The sequence below is a fragment of the Delphinus delphis genome, chromosome 3 (genome assembly GCF_949987515.2).
Source record: "Delphinus delphis chromosome 3, mDelDel1.2, whole genome shotgun sequence".
Lineage (NCBI taxonomy): Eukaryota > Metazoa > Chordata > Mammalia > Artiodactyla > Delphinidae > Delphinus > Delphinus delphis.
In genome coordinates, this window is record NC_082685.1 from 63857315 (window position 1) to 63882843 (window position 25529).

The window sequence follows — 25529 nt, forward strand, 5'->3', positions numbered from 1 at the left end:
TCTTGCCTCTTTGTTTTGCGGTGCGCAAGGAGAGGGGATTAAGAGCACTGCTTAAAGGAGCTCCAGAGACGGGCGTGAGCAGTGGCTATCAGTGCGGACCCCAGAGACGGGCATGAGACACTAAGCCTGCTGCTGCAGCCACCAAGAAGCCTGTGTGCAAGCACAGGTCACTATCCACACCTCCCTTCCTGGGAGCCTGTGCAGCACACCACTGCCAGGGTCCCGTGATCCAGGGACAGCATCCCTGGGAGAACACACGGCGTGCCTCATGCTGGTGCAACGTCATGCTGGCATCTGCCACCACAGGCTTGCCCAGCATTCTGTACCCCTCCCTCCCCCCCGGCCTGGGTGAGCCAGAGCGCCCTAATCAGCTGATACTTTAATCCCATCCTGTCTGAGTGGGGAACAGATGCCCTCAGGCCACCTACACGCAAAGACAGCGCCCAATCCAAAGCTGAACCCCAGGAGCTGTGTGAACAATGAAGAGAAAGGGAAATCTCTCCCAGCAGTCTCAGGAGCAGTGGATTAAATCTCCACAATCAACTTGATGTACCCTGCATCTGTGGAATACCTGAATAGACAACAAATCATCCCAAATTGAGGCGGTGGACTTTGGGAGCAACGATATATATATATTTTTCCTTTTTCTCTTTTTCTGAGTGTGTACGTGTATGCTTCTGTGTGTGATTTTGTCTGTATAGCTTTGCTTTTACCATTTGTCCTAGGGTTCTGTCTGTTTTTTTTTTTCTTTTTAGTATAGATTTTAGCGCTTGTTATCATTGGTGGATTCGTTTTTTGGTTTGGTTGCTCTCTTTCTTTTTTATTACTTTTTAACTTTTTAGAAAAAATTTAATACCTATTTTTTATTTTAATAACTTTATTCTATTTTATTATTATTATTATTTCCTTTCTTTCTTTTTTTCTCCCCTTTATTCTGAGCCGTGTGGATGACAGGGTCTTCGTGCTCCGGCTCCGGCTGTGTCAGGCCTGGGCCTCTGAGGTGTGAGAGCCGAGTTCAGGACATTGGTCCATCAGAGACCTCCCAGCTCCATGTAATATCAAATGGTGAAAATCTCCCAGAAATCTCCATCTCAACGCCAAGACCCAGCTCCACTCAACGACCAGCAAGCTACAGTGCTGGACACCCTATGCCAAACAGCCAGCAAGACAGGAACACAACCCCACCCATTAGCAGAGACGCTGCCTAAGATCATAATAAGGTCACAGACACCGCAAAACACACCACCAGACGTGGACCTGCCCACCAGAAAGACAAGATCCAGCCTCATGCACCAGAACACAGGCACTAGTCCCCTCCACCAGGAAGCCTACACAGCCCACTGAACCAACCTTAGCCACTGGGGGAAGACACCAAAAACAACGGGAACTACAAACCTGCAGCCTGCAAAAAGGAGACCCTAAACACAGTAAGTTAAGCAAAATGAGAAGACAGAGAAACACACAGCAGATGAAGGAGCAAGGTAAAAACCCACCAGACCAAACAAATGAGGAGGAAATTGGCAGTCTACCTGAAAAAGAATTCAGACTAATGATAGTAAAGATGACCCAAAATCTTGGAAGTAGAATGGAGAAAATACAAGAAACGTTTAACAAGGACCTAGAAGAACTAAAGAGTAAACAAATGATGAACGACACAATAAATGAAATTAAAAACTCTCTAGAAGGAACCAATAGCAGAATAACTGAGGCAGAAGAATGGATAAGTGACCTGGAAGATAAAATAGTGGAAATAACTACTGCAGAGCAGAATAAAAAAAAAGAATGAAAACAATTGAGGACAGTCTCAGAGACCTCTGATACATCTGGGACAACATTAAATGCACCGACATTCAAATTATAGGGGTCCCAGAAGAACAAGAGAAAAAGAAAGGGACTGAGAAAATATCTGAAGAGATTATAGTTGAAAAACTTCCCTAATATGGGAAAGGAAATAGTTAATCAAGTCCAGGAAGCACAGAGAGTCCCATACAGGATAAATCCAAGGAGAAACACATTAAGACACATATTAATCAAACTGTCAAAAATTAAATACAGGGCTTCCCTGGTGGCGCAGTGGTTGAGAGTCCGCCTGCCGATGCAGGGGACACAGGTTCGTGCCCCAGTCCAGGAAGATCCCACATGCTGCGGGGCGGCTGGGCCCGTGAGCCATGGCCGCTGAGCCTGCGCATCCGGAACCTGTGCTCCGCAGCTGGAGAGGCCACAACAGTGAGAGGCCCGCATACCGCAAAAAAAAAAAAAAAAAAAAGGCAAAGAAAACATTAAAAGCAGCAAGGGAAAAACAACAAATAACATACAAGGGAATCCCCATAAGGTTAACAGCTGATATTTCAGCAGAAACTCTGCAAGCCAGAAGGGAGTGGCAGGACATATTTAAAGTGATGAAAGGGAAAAACCTACAACCAAGATTACCCAGCAAGGATCTCATCATATTTGATGGAGAAATTAAAACATTTACAGACAAGCAAAAGCTAAGAGAATTCAGCACCACCAAATCAGCTCTACAACAAATGCTAAAGGAACTTCTCTAGGCAAGAAACACAAGAGAAGGAAAAGACCTAAAATAACAAACCCAAAACAATTAAGAAAATGGGAATAGGAACATACATATTGGTAATTACCTTAAGTGTAAATGGGTTAAATGCCCCAACCAAGAGACATAGACTGGCTGAATAGATACAAAGAGAAGACCCATATATCTGCTGTCTACAAGAGACCCACTTCAGACCTAGGGACACATACAGACTGAAAGTGAGGGGATAGAAAAAGATATTCTGTGCAAATGGAAATCAAAAGAAAGCTGGAGTAGCAATTCTCATATCAGACAAAATAGACTTTAAAACAAGGAGACAAAGAAGGACACTACATAATGATCAAGGGATCAATCCAAGAAGAAGATATAACAACTGTAAATATTTATGCACCCAACCTAGGAGCACCTCAATACATAAGGCAAATACTAACAGCCATAAAAGGGGAAATTGACAGTAACACAATCATAGTAGGGGACTTTAACAACCCACTTTCACCAATGAACAGATCATCCAAAATGAAAATAAATAAGGAAACACAAGCTTTAAATGATACATTAAACGAGATGGACTTAATTGATATTTATAGGACCTTCCATCCAAAAACAACAGAATACACTTTCTTCTCAAGTGCTCATGGAACATTCTACAGTATTCATCATATCTTGGGTCACAAATCAAGCTTTGGTAAATTTAAGAAAATTGAAATCGTATCAAGTATCTTTTCCGACCACCACACTCTGAGACTAGGTATCATTTACAGGAAAATATCTGTCAAAATTACAAACACATGGAGGCTGAACAGTCCACTACTTAATAACCAAGAGATCACTGAAGAGATCAAAGGGGAAATCAAAAATTACCTAGAAACAAATGACAATGAAAACATGACGACCCAAAACCTGTGGGATGCAGCAAAAGCAGTTCTAAGAGGGAAGTTTATAGCAATACAATCCTACCTTAAGAAACAGGAAACATCTCAAATAAACAACCTAACCTTACACCTAAAGCAAGTAGAAAAGAAGGACAAACACCCCCCAAAGTTAGCATAAGGAAAGAAATCATAAAGATGAGATCAGAAATAAATGAAAAAGAAATGAAGGAAACAATAGCAAAGATCAATAAAACTAAAAGCTGGTTCTTTGAGAAGATAAACAAAATTGATAAACCATTAGCCAGACTCATCCAGAAAAAAAGGGAGAAGATTCAAATCAATGGAAATTAAAAAGGAGAAGTAACAACTGATACTGCAGAAATACAAAGTATCGTGAGAGATTACTACAAGCAACTCTATGGCAATAAAATGGACAGCCTTGAAGAAATGGACAAATTCTTAGAAATGCACAACCTTCCGAGGCTGAACCAGGAAGAAATATAAACAGACTGATCACAAGCACTGAAATTGAGACTGTGATTAAAAATCTTCCAGCAAGCAAAAGCCCAGGACCAGATGGCTTCAAAGGCGAATTCTCTCAAACATTTAAAGAAGAACTAACACCTATCCTTCTCAAACTCTTCCAAAATATAGCAGAGGGAGGAACACTCCCAAACCCATTCTGCGAGGCCACCATCACCCTGATACCAAAACCAAAAATGTCACAAAGAAAACTACAGGCCAATATCACTGATGAACATAGATGCAGAAATCCTTAACAAAATACTAGCAAACAGAATCCAACAGCACATTAAATGGATCATACACCATGATCAAGTGGGGTTTATCCCAAGAATGTAAGGATTCTTCAGTATACATGAATCAATCAAAGGGATACACCATATTAACAAATTGAAGAATAAAAACCATATGAACATCTCAATAGATGCAGAAAAAGCTTTTGACAAAATTCAACACACATTTATGATAAAAACCCTCCAGAAAGTAGGCATAGAGGGAGCTTACCTCAAATAACAGAGGCCATATATGACAAACCCACAGCCAACATTGTCCTCAGTGGTGAAAAACTGAAAGCATTTCCACTAAGATCAGGAGCAATACAAGGCTGCCCACACTCACCACTATTATTCAACATTGTTGTGGAGTTTTAGCCACAGCAATCAGAGAAAAAAAAAGAAGTAAAAGGAATCCAAATCGGAAAAGAAGAAGTAAAGCTGTCACTGTTTGCAGATGACTTGATACTATACATAGAGAATCCTAAAGATGCTACCAGAAAACTACTAGAGGTAATCAATGAATTTGTTAAAGTAGCAGGATACAAAATTAATGCACAGAATCTCTTGCATTCCTATACACTAATGATGAAAAATTTGAAAGTGAAATTAAGGAAACACTACCATTTACCATTGCAACAAAAAGAATAAATTACCTAGGAATAAACCTACCTAAGGAGACAAAAGACCTGTATGCAGAAAACTATAAGACACTGATGAAAGAAATTAAAGATGATACAAATAGATGGAGATATATGCCATGTGCTTGGAATGGAAGAATCAACATTGTGAAAATGACTGTACTACCCAAATCAATCTACAGATTCAGTGCAATCCTGTCAAACTGCCGCTGGCATTTTTCACAGAACTAGAAAAAAAATTTCACAATTTGTATGGAAACACAAAAGACCCCAAATAGCCCAAGCAATCTTGGGAAAGAAAAACGGAGCTGGAGGAATCAGGCTGTTGGACTTCAGACTATACTACCAAGCTACAGTAATCAAGACACTATGGTACTGGCACAAAAACAGAAATATAGATCAATGGAACAGGATAGAAAGCCCTGAAATAAACCCACGCACATATGGTCACCTTATTTTTGATAAAGGAGGCAAGAATATACAACAGATAAAAGACAGCCTCTTCAATAAGTGGTGCTGGGAAATCTGGACAGGTACATGTAAATGTATGAGATTAGAACACTCGCTAACACCATACACAAAAATAAGCTCAAAATGGATTAAAGACCTAAATATAAGGCCAGAAACTATCAAACTCTTAGAGGAAAACATAGGCAGAACACTCTATGACATAAATCATAGCAAGATCCTTTTTGACCCACCTCCTAGAGAAATGGAAATAAAAACAAAAATAAATGAGACCTAATGAAACTTAAAAGCTTTTGCACAGCAAAGGAAACCATAAACAAGATGAAAACACAGCCTTCAGCATGGGAGAAAATACTTGCAAATGAAGCAACTGACAAAGGATTAATCTCCAAAATTTACAAGCAGTGCATGCAGCTCAATATCAAAAGAAACGAACAACCCAATGCAAAAATGGGCAGAAGACCTAAATAGACATTTCTCCAGAGAAGATATACAGATTGCCAACAAACAGATGAAAGAATGCTCAACATCATTAATCATTAGAGAAATGGAAATCCAAGCTACAATGAGATATCATGTCATACCAGTCAGAATGGCCATCAGAAAATCTACAAACAATAAATGCTGGAGAAAAGGGAACCCTCTCGCACTGTTGGTGGGAATGTAAATTGATACAGCCACTATGGAGAACAGTGTGGAGGTTCCTTAAAAAACGAAAAATAGAATTACCATACGACCCAGCAATCCCACTACTGGGCATATACCCTGAGAAAGCCATAATTCAAAAAGAGTCATGTATCACAATGTTCATTGCAGCTTTATTTACAATAGCCAGGACATGGAAGCAACCTATTGTCCATTGATGGATGGATAAAGAAAATGTGGCACATATATACAATGGAATATTAGTCTGCCAGAAAAAGAAACGAAATTGAGTTATTTGTAGTGAGGTGGATGGGCCTAGAGTCTGTCATACAGAGTGAAGTAAATCAGAAAGAGAAAAACAAGTAATGTATTCTAACACATATATATGGAATTTAAAAAAAAAAAGGTCATGAGGAACCTAGGGGCAGGATGCGAATAAAGACGCAGACCTACTGCAGAATGGACTTGAGACCACAGGAAGGGGGAATGGTAAGCTGGGACAAAGTGAGAGAGTGGCATGGATATATATACACTACCAAATGTAAAACTGATAGCTGGTAGGAAGCAGCCACATTGCACAGGGAGATCAGCTCGGTGCTTTGTGACCACCTAGGGGGTGGGATAGGGAGGGAGACACAAGAGGGAAGAGATATGGGGATATACATATATGTATAGCTGATTCACTTTGGTATAAAGCAGAAACTAACACACCATTGTAAAGCAGTTATACTCCAATAAAGATGTTGAAAAAAAACCCCAAAAAACAAAGCAGGGGTTAGGGGTGCTGACCCTCTGCACAGCTGAAAATCCGTGTCTCTTTTTTTTTTTTTTTTTGCGGTACGCGGTACTCTCACTGCTGTGGCCTCTCCCGTTGCGGAGCACAGGCTCCGGACGCAAAGGCTCAGCGGCCATGGCTCACGGGCCCAGCCGCTCCACGGCATGTGGGATCTTCCCAGACCGGGGCAGGAACCCGTGTCCCCTGCATCGGCAGGCGGACTCTCAACCACTGCGCCACCAGGGAAGGCCCCGTGTCTCATTTATAGTTGGCCCTCCATATGCACGGTTCTTCCATATCCAAGGTTCTGCATTTTCAAATTCAGCCAATTGCGGATCATGTAGTACTGTAGTATTTACTAATGAAAAAAATCCGCATATAAGTGGACTCGCTCAGTTCAAACGTGTTGCTCAAGGGTGAGCTGTATCATCTATTCGGTAGCTCAAGTGTGAGTAATATTTACATGACATAATAATGTAAATACTGAATATTAAGTTAACTAGAACTTGTGATTTAACTATATTGGGGGATGGGAGGGGGATCTATGTATTTTAAGAGTGGTGTAAAAAATTCCAAATCTCCATATTCTATGGTAGACTGTCAACATATAAGATCTAAATTTGGAAGTCAAGAAATAACATTATGTTTTAGAAAAATGAGGATAAATATCAGAAGAAACAAGAGTTGAATGTTAGAGGAAGTGGGGATTGGTGGTGGAAAGGAGTAGGTAGGAGATTGCTATTTATCATTATAAGCCTTGTAGAACAATTTGATTTTTTCAGCTAAGTTCGTGTATCACTTACAAAAATTAGTTATTATTAATTGTATTTTAAAAGTACTATGACTTCATTAGTACATTAAAAGCAATTTGTTTTTTCATTCATTATGAAAGTCTATATTGAGAAGTGAAATTGTGGTTTGTGAACATGTAAGACAAAACTTTAGGTGATAGTGCTAGCATCAGCTCTGCTTCTCTGCTACCCACAGAACACAAGATTGATCTGCCGGCCCAGAGCTCCTGAGGTTGACATCCAGGCCCTCCACAATCCTGACAGGCTTCCTCGTCTCTTACCTCTGAGTTCCCACCCACCACATCCCAGTAATATCAAACTTGTTGGGGTCTTTGACACATACCAGCGTGGATCATGCCTTGATGTCTTTCTCATCCTGTTCCCACTTCCTAGACCCCCTTGGTATAGGAACCACCTGTTCTGTCCATCTTCTTCCCTGGATAACTCCTATTCAGGGAGTCCCAGCCCTGGGGTTTCCTCTTCCCCCACATGGTTAGATGCCCTTTGGTTCTGTTTCCATAGCAACCTACACACATGTATCGTGTGTCACTGACAGAGTTTTGTATGGTTATCTCTCTTTCTCATCAACTCATAAGCAACTTGATGCCTGAAACCAAGTCTTACTCATGTCTGATTCCCAGGCCCAATGTAGGAGTCATCAAGAAGGAATCATTAATTTTGGCTGCTGAACCAACAGGATTGTAACATACTTTCTATCTGTTCACAGTCTCCAATAAGTGGTTCCATGAACGAGGACAGGAGTTCTTGAGGCCATGTGGATCAACAGAAGTTGACTGACATCCTTTTCTGCCCTTCACCTCCCTGGCCCCACAGCCCATGTTGTCTTCAAGTTCAACGTGACAGACCCCCTCTACTTTCCAGCCTTTGTCAGGCGGGTCTTTGGAGGCGTGAATATTTGTCTGGAGCAGAGATGGTCCTGGGGAAGGTCCTGGGTGACTTGGGTGACCTGGGTCCCAGCCTCACCTGTCAGCTATCTCTGGCCACAAGGGTAGGGTTGGAGCAGAGTCAGGTGGTCTAGTACCTAGCAAGATGCTTTTGTACCTCAGGTGCTTTAGGTGTGAGATGTTTCAGTGAACCAAAGTTCTGATACCTTGTTTACATGCTTGTTTTTATGGAATTTCTATTAATGTGGCTTTAACCAAAAAATAAAATGTCCCTGCCAGAAGCCTTAAAGAGCCTTATTTGGAGTATTTTTTTAAGACGGGGAGCTTTTACCAAGTTCACCATTTCCTATGCATCTTCTCTGTACAGGCAGAATCTAGGTAATGAATACTTGAGTGGCAAACCTGAAGTTAGGTTCTAGACCAGGTTTCAACACTTATTTTTTCTCTAAGCTTCAGTGTCCTTTTCTGCAAAGTAAGGGAGACAGTCCCTCCTTGCATCTCAGAGAACATAGAGATCATGTATGTCCATGATTGTGATGCTGTTATAATTTGAAATTTCTAACTTTAAGAATTTGAGATATACACACAATTCTTTGTGATACATAGACGTACAGTTTAAAGAATATGCAGGTGAGCACGAGCACCCATGTCACCATCACCTGGGTTAGAGAAGAGATTATTTTCAAATTTACACCTCAGGACCTGCTGTGAGTCCCTCCATGATCACATTTCTGACCTTCCCCCCATACCTCAGTGGTAACCATTGTCTAGTGATTTGTGGTAGTCATGCTTTTGCTTTTCTTTATAGTTTTACTATATGTGTCTATATCCCTAAATAAATAGTAATAAAAAATAATAAATAAAAATTTTATTTTAGATAAAATTTATTTTAAAATAAAAATTTTATTACTAAATAAATAGTAATAAAAATAAATAAAAAATTTGTTTTCCCTTATTTTGAATTTTCTGTAATGGAATCAGTATATTTTGGGGGGTGTTTGGCTTCGTTTATTTTACAGTTGTTTCATGTTACTGTGCAGCTGTAGTTCATGATAACTCGTGTAGTTCAGTTCTGTTAGTGTATTTGGTAGGACAGCACCATATTATAGCTGATATACTGTTGATAGACATTTGAGTTGGTTTCAGTCTTTTATATTATGAATAAGGCTGCCATTGCATTTTTATATGTGATTTCTGGTGCAAATAAACACATTTCTGTAGAATGTATTTCTAGAAGTGAAAATTCTGAGTCTAAGTAGGTGTGTCTTCAACTTTACCATATAATGTATTCCAGAGTGGTTATGCACATTGTCACCAGGAGTAAATAAGAGTCCTTGTTATCCCAGCCTTCTCCAATATCTGGTATTGTCATACTTTTGCATTTTAGCTAGCTTGTTATGTGTATAGTGTTATCTATTTTAACAAGATTATTGACATTGAACACCTTTTTTGTATGTTTATTAGTCTTTAGGTTTCATCTTTGTCTATTAAAGTCTTTTTCTTACTAATTCACAGGAATTTTTAATATATTAGGGACACAGGCTCTTTGTTGGTTACATGTTTTGCAAATATCTTTTTTCTAGTTAGTCTTTTCACTCCTAGTTCTGTCTTTTGATGAACAAAAGTTCTTAATTTCTATGTCAAATTTATCAAGCTTTTTTTTTGATTTATGGTTTTTATGTCTTGTTTAAGAAATTCTTCTGTATCCCAAGATTATGAAGATATTTCTTACATTTTTTTTTTTCGCGGTATGCGGGCCTCTCACTGTTGTGGCCTCTCCCGTTGCAGAGCACAGGCTCCAGACGCGCAGGCTCAGCGGCCATGGCTCACAGACCTAGCCGCTCCGCGGCATGTGGGATCTTCCCGAACTGGGGCACGAACCCGTGTCCGCTGCATCGGCAGGCGGACTCTCAACCACTGCGCCACCAGGGAAGCCCTCTTATATTCTTTTCTAAAATCATTATAGTCATATCTTTTACATTTGTATCTTTAATATACCTAGGTTTTATTTTTGTATATGAGGTGCAAGGGCCTACTTAAAAAGATTCTTTTTACATATTTTATTAGGCTAGGCTAGGCTAATGCTAGAGTAATAAAATAATCCCGAAATATCAGTGGCTTAATGTATAAAACTCTCTCTCATGCAAAAAATCACTGGCTCTAGGGCAACTGTTACCTATCTTCTGCCATGCAATCTCCCTCTAGTGCCTTCCACCATCAGAACCTAACAGGAAGCCAGCTAGTAAGGGAATCTGAGAAATGTAGAGAGTTGCAACTCCAGTATAACAGCAGAGTATAGAAAAATGAGTTTAGAGTTGAGAAACAACAAAAATTACTGGCAAGCTAGGTGGGTTTGTTTGTTTGTTTGTTTTTGGTCCTGTTTGAGATTCTTTGGGCTTTTTGAATCTGTGCAGTAGTATCTTTAATCAGTTTGGGATAATTATTCAATCCTTTTCTCTTTCAATGTTTTCTGCATTCCTTCTGGAACTCTGGTTAAATGTAAATTAGAGTATATTGTACTATTCTTATCTCTTAAGCTGTCTTTCATATTTTTAATATCTATGCTATGTTTTTGGGTAATTTTTACAACTGTCTTCTTATATACTAATTCATTTCTATTAAATATATCTAGGAGTTTTTTTTTTAACCACTTTAAAGATGTAATTCCATTCTTTTCTGTCTATACTATTTCTGTTGAAAATTCAGCAATCTTGTCATTTTGTTGCTTTTTTGAACGTAATTTCCCCCCCACCCCCTCCCTACTATCTGAATTTTAAAAATTTTCTTTGTTTTGGTTTTCACTAGTTTTACTATGATGTACCTAGTGTGAGTTTCTCTTTTTATTTTCTGGCCTGGCATTTACAGAGCTTCTGGAATTTGTGGGTTGATCTCTTTGATCAGTTTTGAAAGTTTCTCAGACATTATTCAAATATTGTTTCTGTCTCATTTTCTGTCTCTCCTCTCTTTCTGGGGTCCCAGTAATCTGGATTTTCATTGTGTTTCATTATGTCTCCTTTTCTGTATCTTCCATTCTTTTTCCCCCTTGTGCTTCAGACTAGATATTTTCTATTAATCTGTCTTCTAATTCATTCATCTATTTTTCAGTTCTAGAATGTCTTTTCAGTTTTTTTAAATAGATTCTAATTCTCTGGGGAATTTACCTTTTGTTTTCTCCATGTTTTTCTTTAACTAATGAATCAGTTATTTTAAAGTTCTTGTCTGATAACTCCATGATTTAGATTTTCTATGTATCTCTTTCTATTGTCTTTTTTTCCTGTGGTTTCTGGTCATTTGGTCCATTCTGTTGGTATGCCCGATAATTTTTGATTGAATGCTGGACACAGTGTATGACAAATTATAGAGGCTCTGGATGGTGATAACCTCCTACACCACTCTCCTACTAGGCAGAGTGAGGACTGATCACCTTAATCCAGTCAGGGCCTGGGCTGACTTAATTAAGGCTGGGTTGCAGTTTTCTTCAGACACTACCTCTGGGTTACCCTTGTTATCCCCTGTCAGGGAGGGGAAAATTTCCCCTTCTTCTCCTCTTGAGTTCTTGTGGCTGGTATAATAATAAAATTGATATAAGACAGATTAACAGGAGAAAAAAACATTTTAAATCATGCATACAGAGGTCTCATAGAAATGGGATCTAAGAAGTGGCCAAAGCAGGCAGCTTTTATACCTTTTAGACAAAGAGACAATAAAGTTGTGAAGCATTGGCAGGACAAAGAAACTTAGGTTTTGGGTGCTCAATTAATAAAAAATCAAAACAGAATTTGGACTTAGGGTGGTAAATTAAATAAGTAACAACATTTATGCAGGCTCCTCAGTCTGAATGATAATGATATCACTTAACTCTGGTGATAAGGGTGTCCTTCTACCTCCAGATGCAAGGAGGGCACCTTTCACACGAGAGATTTATTTCCTGCTTTCAGGGAGACAGAAAGGAGGGTTAGAGTGTCCCCCTTATGATGTCTATTTCTTAAGTAACTTTGATTCAAAATAATATGCCATTGAGGTACATTTTGGGGTGGCCTACCCTGGGCCCCAATACCCCCTTACAGGATATAGTCCACCAGGGATTTTTTAGTTGACAGCCTAGAGTGTTCCCTGGATCTGTCTCACTGGCAGTTCTACACTTCTAATCCTTGTATTCTCAGTATCTAGACACTGCCCCCCAAATCCATTTTTTTCCCAGATGTTTTCTGCTTAGCTTCTTAATCTTCCATTGTGCATGGCTTCAGATTTCAGAAAATGTCCTAATGGGTAAACAGTCTGAGTGGTTTACTAAGTTCCACACCCCTCCCTCATATTCAATATGCTAAAAAAATTAGTCTTATTTTTGTCTTACAGTGCCCTTTGAGACCACCAAGACCTCTGCCGGTTTCTCTGTCTCTTAGCAGTTGCCCATTGCTTGGGTCCTTTGTCTGGATCCTCAGTCTCTTATGCTATGCCTAGAATCAGTAAATGATCAAAGGATAAAAGAGGCCAGACTTTTGGCTCACCCACCTGAGATTCATCCTTCCCCTGGATCTTGATGCTTAAGCCCTTTTTTGCTTCAGCAGTCTGTTGATGTCTTCAGATTTTTAAGAGATTTATCCAGCTTTCATGGCTGTTTTTGACATGAAAGTTGATCTACCACAAGCTATTCCATCTTAGCTAGGAGTAGAATTCTCTTATTCATTTGAGTTTTTGACATTAATATTCATGTGAAATGAAATACAGATATCATTTGCCTTTGATATCTTCCTTTGTTACCTGGTATAATAAGATGTTCCACATTCATCTTAAACATTTCCTGCATTAAGCATGGAATCAGCTATTAAGGAATCTGTTATGTGTTGTTGCCTTCCTGTCAACCCCTGTATGGTCCTGCAAACAAACAGAAGATAACCTTAGAGATATGGCATCGTTTTCAGTAATCTTTATTAACCTACTTAGCTAAGTATTAACATGTTCACTATGGCACCAAAGAGTTGAACATTTCAGTGTGCGTGAGGTAGTGCGCTAGGAATGTTGCAGTCTGTTATTTCAAACTCACAACTCCTTAGAACAGATACAGAAGAAGCTGAAGGTCAGAAAGGTTAGATAATGTATCTGAGGTCACATGAGGTCTCATTGCTGGTTAGTGAAAGGCTTGGAAATCAGACCCTGATCTGGCAGCTTCCCAAAGCCTTTGACCTAAAAAAAGTAATTTATATTTTTATTCATTCAACAGTTATTAAAGATTTGATGTGATAGCAAAGATAAATACTGCCTTTATCTTTAAATAATTTTGGGTAATGGAACAGATGCATAAATAGATGTGTAAAGTTTGAGAGGTTTGATAACAGAGAACCTAGTGCTTAAGTAGCATAGGAGAGTGAGGTCTCATTTAACGAGGGAGTTGGCACCACATTAGATCTGGGTCTTGAAGTATAAATAGAAATTATTTTCCTCTGCTATCCCAGTTTGAAATACATGCACATGGCGTAAAAAATAAGGAACAGAAGAGCTTACCATGAATAATGCTTTCCCACCCTACTCTCTCCTCCTGTGGTCCCCCTTCTTAGAGGAACTTTTTCAATTGTCTTTAATTGTTCTGACTCTAAAGCATAGATTTACAAAGTGCTGTCTCTTGATTTTTCCACTTTAGAAATTTGAGAGATGATCATCTAGCTTTATTCACTATCCTACATTACATCTTTCCCCCTCCCTTTGTCACTTTTTGATAGCTACAGTCCTTTCTTCTTTGCCTGGTAACACAAACGTCTTTTTTGTTCTGTAAGCCTAAGGTAACATCTCTGACATTTTAGTATGTGAGCTGAAGATCTAGTGTTTGACCAAACAACTGGTCACCATAGTCTAGCCAAGTTAATATATAAAATTAGCTTTCACATGCCTTTTTACCTCCCAACTTGTGTCAGTTATACTTTGGACACTTTTAATATCCAGGATAAGTTGAGTTTAAAAGTTGGAAAACAAAAACTACGTATGTATCTTAGTTTAAGTCATTATGATGTTGATGTAGCTATCGTAAAAAGGAATCTGTGCCTTATTTGTCTAATAAAATTCAAAACAAATTTACAATGTGTGTGAGTTTGCTAGGGCTGTCAAAACAAAATATCACAGACTGGGTTGTTTAAAACAAATTTATTTTCTCACAGTTCTGGAGGCTAGAAGTCCAAGATGAAGGTGTCAGGAAGTTTGGTTTCTTCTGAGGCCTTTCTCCTTGGCTTGCAGATAGTCACTTTCTCACTGTATCTTCACATGGTCACCCCTCGATGTGTCTGTGTCCAAATCTCCTCTTATAAGGACACCAGTTATATTGGATTAGGGCCCACCCATATGACCTCATCTTACCTTAATTACCTCTTTAAGGCCCTAATTCCATATACAGTTGCATTTCAAGGTACTAGGTGTCAGGACTTGAACGTATGAATTTCGGGGAGGTACATAATGCTGCTAGGAAATCATATTAGATCTGCAACATTATTGGGAATAAAAGGCAAAATACTTTCCCTTACTTTTTGTATATCAGATGTAGCCCATCATGAACAAGTGTGTCAGATTTTTCAGTATGTCTGCATTAAGAATATCATAACAGGGACTTCCCTGGTGGTCCAGTGGTTAGGAATCTGACTTCCAATGCAGGGGATGCAGGTTCGATCCCTGGTCGGGGAACTAAGATCCCACATGCCCCAGGGCAACCAAGCCCGCACACTCTAGAGCCCATGCACCACAACTAGAGAGCCTGTGCGCTGCAACTACTAAGCCCGCACGTGCTCTGGAGCCCGTGTGCCACAAATAGAGAGAAGCCCGTGTATCGCAACGAAAGATGCCACATGCCACAACGATGATCCTGTGTGCCACAAGTAAGACCCGACGCAGCCAAATAAATAAATAAATATTAATAAGAAAGAATATAACAGAAGAAATTTTGATTTTACTGAAGAGATTAAGAGATTAAGGGATATGAGCTATCTTATGAAATGAAACTTTTAATAAAATATCTTTGAGGCCAGAGTTATGTTAATGGAACATATATTGCAGGTGTGTATATAGGGTATACAAGCCACTATTTCCCCCAAAAATGATTATGCCAAATTTGTGCCTTGCTCAGCTCATAATTTAATGTGCAAAAAGACTGCTTTCAGTGACTTCAAATATAACCTTTTCAGTACTGTACAGAAGATACAGATATACTGATAGATATAGATAGATATATATAAAATTCATTGAGCAGTTAGAATATTATGACTGTTCTAAAAACTACATTAAAATACAAATGCTAATCCTGAGGGGCATCAAGATCAAATGCAATCAAGGCACTTCACCCAAATTAAAGATGTTTGTCAAATGTTAAAAGATATAACATCAAACGACAAAATACAACATGCTGAAACATAAAGCATCATTGTGCAAATAGATTACAAATTTTTATGCAACTTATATGTTTGGGATGATATTTTGAACTAAAAAAAGTTTTTAAAAAATCACGACTATATACAAAGCTGCATGCTTAATAGAAGTTCTATCCCTTTGCTTATAACAAATGAGAGCAAGTAACTGAAAGTATGTTTGATTAATGTTAAACTTTAGCAAGAGGTATGAATATACTTCCTGAATTTGAAAATGAAAAGAAATTAGGAATGTAAAAATTATTGAATGAGTCTATCAATTATTATAAAAAAGTGTTTATCAAATAGAAATTAAAGAGATTATAGATATCCTAGATGTGGACTTACCAAGTGAAGTGTCTTCAGATATTCTGAATTTTTACCTGGAGAAAAGTTACTTTCTATGAATACATCTGATTTACAAAAAGCAGCCTGTTAAATAGTCTGATAATTTAAATACTATGGACATTTCACCTGAAGTAGTTTTAATGATTTGTAATATCAAATCAGCATTGTGTTTGGATCCTCTAAAACTGATTCACAAATTTTTCTTAGCGCAATCTTATATAAACTTGGAAGTGGTCTAGGGAATTTTATTCTAAATACCAGTCACAGTGGCATCCTACAAAAGAAGTTTCAGGGCTTCCCTGGAGCCGCAGTGGTTGGGAGTCCGCCTGCCAGTGCAGGGGACGTGGGTTCGAGCCCTGTTCCGGGAGGATCCCACATGCCGCGGAGCGACTGAGCCTGTGCGCCACAGCTGCTGAGCCTGCGCTCTGGAGCCCGTGCTCCTCAAAAAGAGAGGCCACCGCGGTGGGAGGCCCACGCACCGCAGGGAGGAGTGGTCCCCCGCTCTCCCCAACTGGAGAAAGCACGCACACAGCTTCAAAGACCCAATGCAGCCAAAAAAAATAAATAAATAAATAAATAAATTGAAAAAAAGAGAAAAGCATTAAAAAATATATGTATCTAAAAAAAAAGTTTCAGTAAACTGAAGCTAATTTAAGATGACTTAAGATTGCATTTGGTCAAGAGAGGTAAATTTTGTAATTTTTACTGACGAGTCTGCCTCCACTAAAACCAGGAAAATAGAACATAGTAATTTTTATTTTTGGTATAAATAAAATACTTAAAAATAATGTGAATTTTAATATACCAATTTTTCAATTTTGCAATATTTTCAACTAATTTACTACGTTGGGAACACTAACAAAATTACACAAAAACATGTATATGAGGGGCACGCGATTTCTTCTGTCTCAGGTTCTAATATGGCTTGGCATAGCACCGTGCTTAAGTTTCCAAACCTAGCATCTGAACTTCAACATTAGGATTGCCAGGTTTAACAAACAAAAATACAGGGCACCCAGTTAAACTTTAATTTCAGATAAACAACGAATAATTTTGCATGAGAGGTATTAAAAAATTATTCGTTGCGTATCCGAACTTCAAATTTAATTGGGCATCCTGTATATTATCTTCCCACCCTAAACATCATTATTCTACATGGGCGAGAAAGCTGCCTGCCTGTTTCTGGGTCCACCATGGCCGCCTCGTCACCCTGACCGCTGGTTATGCAGAGGTGACTGGGGCTCGTAGGGGCAGTTGCCTGGCTTCGAGTCACGCTGAGCGGCCTATAGGCACGTCCAATCCTTCCAGGTAGGGGGACCCCCGCGCCCTCACCCTCACGGAGGGCGAGCGGCTGGCGAAGGCGGAGAGCATCTTCCGTTCCCACCACCCTCCCTCCCCTATGCCTGCGCTCCAGCACACTGGCCTCCTCAGGCCTTTGTGCTTGCTGGTCCCTCTGCCTGGAATGTTCTTCCCGCAGGTAGTCAGAGAGTTTCTGTCCTCATTCCCTTCCGACTGACCAAGTTCCACCTTCTCAGGCATCTCATCAGACAGGCCTTTCAAGACTTCCGTGAAGATCTGCGTCATTTCCCTACCCCGCTCTGCTTTCTTCATAGCACACACCGCCACCGTTAAATGACAAACTTATTTGTGCATTAGGTTTTAACCCAACTCGAATAGGAACCCCCTAAGGGAAGGAGCTTTGTCTTCCCACTTCTCTATCGCCAGCGCCCCAAACGGCGCTTGACTACCTGCAGCCCTCCCTCAAGAGTCGATAAAGCGCGGCCATCCGGAGGGAAATAAGTACCCGGATGAGGCTAAGTACCTGGATGGGGAGGGGCCTGTGAGCAGCCTTGGGAAGGGGTGGGGCTTGTTGTGGCAGTCTGCAGGAAGGGCGGGGCTAGGGATTTCCCGAAAGGATTTGGGCGTGTGGCGCGTGATCCCAGAGGTGAGGCGGTGCGAGCTGGTTCTGCGGGCCTCGAGGGTAAGGCAGTCTGTGTAGCCACTCTGTTTTAGGGCTTCTGGCCCGCCCGTCTGTTCAGGCCAGTCCTGTCGGAGCAGGCTCTTAGGGCCAGGTTGGTCCTGAGTGGGCCTGTGGGGCTGTGTCCCTGTGAGGGGGCGCTCACAGTGCAGGTGGCGTGGAGTGCGCGCCCTGAGGGAGGGCTGGGGAGTGCCCAGCGCTCTATGAGACATCATTTACGAGGCTGAGGCCACTTTGAAGAGGTTTTTTAAACTTTTGTGAAGATTTTTTTATTCCTCTAAACTCGGGGAAATTTTTTTGTGTGTGAAGTGTTTGGGAGTTAAGAGAATAAGTGGAAGGAAAAGGCCACGGGTATTTGGCAAACCCGAAGCTTCGTGTTTTAAAGTAACTTTTCGGTGTGTTTCTGAAAGTGCTTTTATAATATAGGGGATCAGCAAACCCCCAGGTGGTCTCTTGTCCCTGACAATACTCTCTTCTCTGAAAAGTCAGCCTCTTTCTTTCCCTTGTTTCATGAATTTGCAGCCACTGAGCCTCGCTGAAATCATAACCAAAACCTCTGATGGGATCACAGATGTCCTCTTGTCTGTCTTCTTGATTCATTGGCAAGCTACTTAAAACTATATAGTATACTGTCTTTTCACCTCCCATTCTTTATTTTTTGGCATAGTAAATCTACAACTAATTCCCTGAAATTGTCTGTTGAAGTATTCAGGGTCCTCCTAGTGGCCAAACTCAGTAGACACTTTGGACTTTTTTTAAGTGAAGGAAAAATAGCTTCATGATTCTTGATTTTTCTTTCTCTCCCAGCCTCCCTTGCTCGCTTCTCTTCATTGGGCCACATTTCTCCTGTGTATGTTCCCCAGTCCATGTTTCCTTTTCGCAATACTATTCTGTAGGAGGAGGGATCTTATTTACTCTCAGTGCTGTAACAGTCGTTTATGTGCTTATGACTTATTAAACTGCTCTCAAATCTTTCTCTTGAATTCTGTTCTAGACCCTTATGTCCAGCTTCCTAGTGGACATATCTACCTGGACCTCGCACATAAGTCTGGAATGGATGTCACAAATTATGCAGTGAATCATCATAAATAGGGCCTAAGGTGGAAAAAAAATACAGTTATAGTGACTATTAACTTTTGGGGTGACAGACCCTCTTGCAAATATTATGAAATTGAGGACTTTCTCCCTAAAAAGGTGCACACTAATTTTTGCCTGTGGCTTCAGAACTTGCCAGACCAGCTACAGTTCCAGAACTCAGATTTTGAGTTAGGGTTTCCTCAAGTGATGATAAAATGAGAAAGTGTGTTTTCATAGATATACATCGGATTTAGAGCTTTTCCATGAGAATACATTGTATTCCATTCTCCATTGACCAATAACTCAAATTAATCCATCAGACTTATTTATAGAAACTTGGTCTTTAGAAGTAGAATCAAGAATGAAAAGCCAGGAGCCCAAAGAAGAGTATTTCTGATTAATTATGTAGATTTTGTGTATCACAGTCCAAATGGGATCTACCTTAGCCTGGTCAGAGATCAGGGTCTGCTGCAGACCTTTCAGAAAGTGCTTGCTAGTGAGAGTGTAGCCTGCTCCTCTCCTCTGAGTACAGGTCTGAGGCCTGGTGCTTGGCAAAAGCGCTTGAGTAAGGAGGCAAGAATGATAGAGGTGCATGAGAGTTCAGGTTTGTTGTTGTTGTTTTAGCAGAACCTTCCTTCGATGATTCATAGGGCCAGTGATAAGTGGTTTCTCAGTTCCAGCGTTATTCCCTTGATGGTCAGTGAGTGCTACTTTGAGACTGACCCCACTCTCTCCTGAATTAAATCTATTTCATCTCTTTCGTTCTTGTGCCAATAGTCTACGGAATATGTTTTTTTTTAATAGAGATGAGATCTAAGGAAACATTAGCTACTTTAAAACAAAAACAAAAACGTTCTCTTGGCTTCCATGGGAAGCCAAACCAGTTGTCTTCTGCTTTTTTCTTCTCTCTCTTTGACTACAACTACTCGACTCTCCCCTGGCCCTTCCTTGTGAATCCTTAGTTATGGCCCAGAGTTTCTTTATGCCACTTTTGCTTTCCCCTGAAGGGTCATGATTTCCAAATACTGCCTATGTATTGACAACTCTTGAATCTTTAATTGTAGCTTTTATTGCTTTCCAGCTAGCAGCTATAGCTCTGCTTAAAGGGCCCACAAGTTCTTCCATGTTAATATATCCCAAACCAGATTCATTATACTTCCTTTAAGTGGTTCCTGTTTCTGTTTTGCCTGTCTCTGTGAATGGCAAAAATAACTGATCACTTCTCTAGCTACAAACTCCTGTGAGATCCCAGATTCCATCTTCTCTCTCCACTGCTCTTCATAACTAATCATGTGAACTTTCTAACTTTCATTTTTTTTTTTTTTTTTACTGCACCAGGAAATTGATGATTTGTTTCCATTTTGTTTTTAGTATTTACAGTAACCTTGGAGTTTAGGTATGTACTTTCCATTTTTACCCATGGGAAAATAGCCTTAGTTTTTAGATTATTAATTACATAAAGAACATGTATGTACATATTACTGCTAAACAATTTAGGCAAAACAGAAATAGAGCAAAATGTTACAATGGGGCTTCCCTGGTGGCGCAGTGGTTGAGAGTCCACCTGCCGATGCAGGGGACACAGGTTCGTGCCCCGGTCCGGGAAGATCCCACATGCCACGGAGCGGCTGGGCCCGTGAGCCACGGCCGCTGAGCCTGCGTGTCCGGGGCCTGTGCTCTGCAACGGGAGAGGCCACAACAGTGAGAGGCCCACGTACCGCAAAAAAAAAAAAAAAAAAAAAAAAAATGTTACAATGTTTCCTCCCCCCATTTTCCTCCTATCTTTAATACAGTGGGTTTTTTTTTTCGTTTTTTTTTTAGTATTTATTGGCTTATTCTATTGATCACTCTGAAGTCTCTCCCAGGGTTCTTACAGTGTGGTCCACAGTAACTTGTTTTTCTTTTTCTTTTTTTTTTTTTACAGTTATTTTATTTTTTTATTTTATTGGAGTATAATTGCCTTACAATGTTGTGTTAGTTTCTGCTGTACAATGAAGTGAATCAGCTATATGTATACCTATATCCCCTCCCTCTTGGACCTCCCTCCCACCTCCACCCCCCATCCCACCCATCTTGGTCGGCTCAGAGCACCGAGCTGAGCTCCCTGTGCTATAAAGCAGGTTCTCAGTAGCTTTCTATTTTACACATGGTAGTGTATTTATGTCAAATCTAATCTCCCAGTTCATCCTACCCTCCCCTTCCCCCTGTGTCCACATAGCCTTTCTCTACATCTACGTCTCTATTCCTGTCCTGCAAATAGGTTCATCTGTACCACTTTTCTAGATTCCACGTATATGCATTAATATACGATATTTGTTTTTCTCTTTCTGGCTTACTTCACTCTGTATGGTAGACTCTAGGTCCATCCACATCTCTACAAATGACCCAATTTCATTCCTTTTTATGGTTGAGTAATATTCCATTGTATATATATACCACATCTTTTTTATCCATTCATCTGTTGGACATTTAGGTTGTTTCCATGTCCTGGCTATTGTAAATAGTGCTGCAATGAACATTGGGGTTCATGTGTCATTTTGAATTATGGTTTTCTCAGGGTATTTGCCCAGTAGTGGGATTGCTGGGTCATATGGTAGTTCTGTTTTTAGTTTTTTAAGGAACCTCCATACTGTTCTCCATAGTGGCTGTATCAATTTACATTCCCACTAACAATGCAAAAGGGTTCTCTTTCAGTTGGACACTATTTGCCCCACAGGGAACATTTGGCAAGGTCTGAAGATAATTTTGATTATCATTACTGAGAGGATACTATCGGCATCTAGAGGATAAAAGCTAGGGATGCTTCTAAATATCTGCAGTGTGTAACCCCAAGAGTAAAGAATTATTGGGTCCCAAATGTCAACGGTGCCGAGGTTGAGAGACACTGTTCTAGAGGTAATCATTATATATTTATCTATAACTACACTGTCCAAACTGTAGACACTAGCCACATGAGGCTGTTTAAATTGAAAGTAGTTCAAATTAAATTAAAACTTCAGTTCCTCAGTTGTATTAGCTACATTTTAAGTGTTCAACAGCCACATGTGGCTACTGAATTGAACAGTAGATTATAGAACATTTCCATTATTGCAATAAATTTTATTGAACAATGCCTCAGGTATATATCATGCAAATAAATTATGTTTTATATAAATAGAATCATATTAAACATATTGTTCTGCAGTTTACTTTTGTTAGTAATATGTCTTGAAGATTTTTATTTATCTATTTATTTATGGCTGCGTTGGGTCTTTGTTGCTGCGCATGGGCTTCCTCTAGTTGTGGCGAGTGGGGGCTACTTTTCATTGTGCTGTGTGGGCTTCTCATTGCGGTGGCTTCTCTTGTTGCGGAGCATAGGCTCTAGGCATGTGGGCTTCAGTAGTTGTGGCCTGTGGGCTCAGTAGTTGTGGCTCGTGGGCTCTAGAGCACAGGCTCAGTAGTTGTGGCACACAGGCTTAGTTGGTCCACGGCTTGTGGGATCTTCCCAGACCAGGGCTCCAACCCGTGTCCCCTGCATTGGCAGGCGGATTCTTAACCACTGCACCACCAGAGAAATCCAAGATTTTTCTGTTCTTTGTATATACAACTAAATATTTAAATGTAATGGTCTTGTGAGATAATTCAATTTTATAATTTAGCAATATAATTTTACCTTTTTAAAAGCTTATGTTCATGAACTCATACACTGTTCTATTAGGTCTAGTTTATTTTATTCAGTGTTACATTTTTAAGATATATCCATGTTATTTTTGTGTGTCTTGTGTAATATGTGTAGTTCATTCCTTTTAAGTACTCTGTGGTATTCAATTGGATAGAAACTGTGGTATACCATACTTTCTTTATCTGTGCTACTATTGATGGACATTTGAGTTTCTTCTACTTTAGGGATATGATGAACTCTGGTATGAATGTTCTTTTTTTTTTTAAATGAAGTTCTTTTTTATTTTTAATTTAATTTTTACTTTATATTGGAGTATAGTTGATTTACAGTGTTGTGTTAGTTTCAGGTGTACGGCAAAGTGATTCTGTTATACATATACATATACCCATTCTTTCTCAGATTCATTTCCCATATAGGTTATTACAGAATATTGAGTAGAGTTTCCTTTGCTAAACAGTATGTCCTTGTTGATTATCTCTTTTATATATAGTAGTGCATATATGTTAATCCCAAACTCCTAATTTATCCCTCCCCCCCACCTTTCCCCTTTGGTAACCATAAGTTTGTTTTCGACGTCTGTGAGTCTGTTTCTGTTTTGTAAAGAAGTTCATTTATATCATTTTTCAGATTCCACATATAAGTGATATCATATGTTATTTGTCGTTGTCTGACTTCACTTAGTATGATAGTCTCTAGGTCTGTCCATGTTGTTGCAAATAGCATTATTTTATTGTTTATTTTTATGGGTGAGCAACATTCCATTCTCTCTCTGTCTCTCTCTACATATATATATGCCACATCTTTATCCATTTCTCTGTCAATGGACATTTAGGTTGCTTCCATGTCTTGGCTGTTGTACATAGTGCTGCAATGAACATTGGGGTGTGTGTATGTTTTTTTTGTTTTGTCTTAAATTTATTTATTTATTTATTTATTTGGTTGCGCCAGGTCTTAGTTGAGGCAGGCGGGCTCCTTAGTTGTGGCACGTGGGCTCCTTAGTTGTGGCATGCAAACTGTTAGTTGCAGCATGTATGTGGGATCTAGTTTCCTGACCAGGGATTGAACCTGCGCCCCCTGCATTGGGAGCGTGGAGTCTTATCCACTGGGACACCTGGGAAGTCCTGCATGTATCTTTTTGAATTATATTTTTTTTCCTGGGTAGATGCCCAGGAGTGGGATTGCTGGATCATATGGGAACACTTTATTTATTTATTAATTATTTATTTATTTATGGCTGCACTGCACGGCATGCAGAATCCTAGTTCCCTGACCAGGGATTGGACCAGTGCCCCCTGCAGTGGAAGTGTGGAGTATTAACCACTGGACCGCAGGGAAGTCCCTCTATTTTCAGTTTTTTAAGGAACCTCCATGCTGTTCTCCATAGTGGCTGTACCAATTTATATTCCCACCAACAGTGTAGGAGGGTTCCCTTTTCTCCACACCCTGTCCAGCATTTATTGATTGTAGGGTTTTTTTTCACATCTTTATTGGAGTATAAATGCTTTATAATGTTGTGTTAGTTTCTGGTGTACAACAAAGTGAAATCAGTTATATATATACATATATCCCCACATCCCCTCCCTGTTGAGCCTCCCTCCCAACCTCCCTGTTCCATCCCTCTAGGTCATCACAAAGCATCAAATTGATCTCCTTGTGCTATGCTGCAGGTTCCCACTAGCCATCCATTTTACATTTGGTAGCTGTTTATAGACTTTTTGATGATGGCCATTCTAACCAGTGTGAGGTGATACCTCATTGTAGTTTTGATTTGCATTTCTCTAATAATTAGCGATATTGAGCATCTTCTCATGTGCTTTTTGGCCACCTGTATGTCTTCTTTGGAGAAATGTCTCTTTAGGTCTTCTGACCATTTTTGGATTGGGTTGTTTGTTTTTTTAATATTGAGCTGTATGAGCTGTCTCTATATTTTGGAGATTAATCCCTTGTCAGTCACTTTATTTGCAAATATTTTCTCCCATTCTGTGGGTTGTCTTTCCTTTTGTTTATGGTTTCCTTTGCTGTGTAAAAGCTTTTAAGTTTAATTAGGTCCCATTTGTTTTTTTTTGTTTTTGTTTTCATTACTCTAGGAGGTGGATCAAAAAAGATATTGCTGCGATTTAGGTCAGAGAGTGTTCTGCCTATGTTTTCCTCTAAGAGTTTTATAGTATCCGGCCTTACATTTAGGTCCTTGATCCATTTTGAGTTTATTTTTGTGTATGGTGTTAGAGAATGTTCTAATTTCATTCTTTTACATGTAGCTGTTTGGTTTTCCAAGCACCACTTATTGAAGAGACTGTCTTTTCTCCATTGTATAGTCTTGCCTCCTTTGTCATAAATTAGGTGACCGTATGTGTGTGGGTTTATTTCTGGGCTTTCTATTCTGTTCCATTGATCTATATTTCTGTCTCTGTGCCAGTACCATACTGTTTTGATGACTGTAGCTTTGTAGTATAGTCTGAAGTCAGGGAGCCTGATTCCTCCAGCTCCATTTTTCTTTCTCAGGATTGCTTTGACTCTGGTGAATATTCTTGTACTTGTTTCTTGTACACAAATTCCTATTCAGTTCATGGGAATGAAATTACTATTTATTTCATGGAAATGGAATTACTGGGTCATTGAAATTTGTTAGATTATGCCACTT

General features: G+C 39.6%; 1 protein-coding gene across 7 annotated transcripts in view; it reads left to right on the forward strand.

Annotated features, from left to right (window-relative positions):
• P4HA2 (prolyl 4-hydroxylase subunit alpha 2) overlaps positions 1-10071 on the forward strand; it is a 42538-nt gene extending 32467 nt beyond the window's left edge. For 5 of the 7 annotated variants that reach the window (XM_060008880.1, XM_060008882.1, XM_060008886.1 and 2 more), the window contains one exon: positions 8265-10071. In XM_060008880.1, the coding sequence (XP_059864863.1) occupies positions 8265-8335 (71 nt within the window). In that variant the 3' untranslated portion in view covers positions 8336-10071. The remainder of the gene's footprint in view (positions 1-8264) is intronic. The other 2 variants (XM_060008883.1, XM_060008884.1) reach the window with 1 other exon arrangement.
• Positions 10072-25529: the final 15458 nt, after the last annotated feature.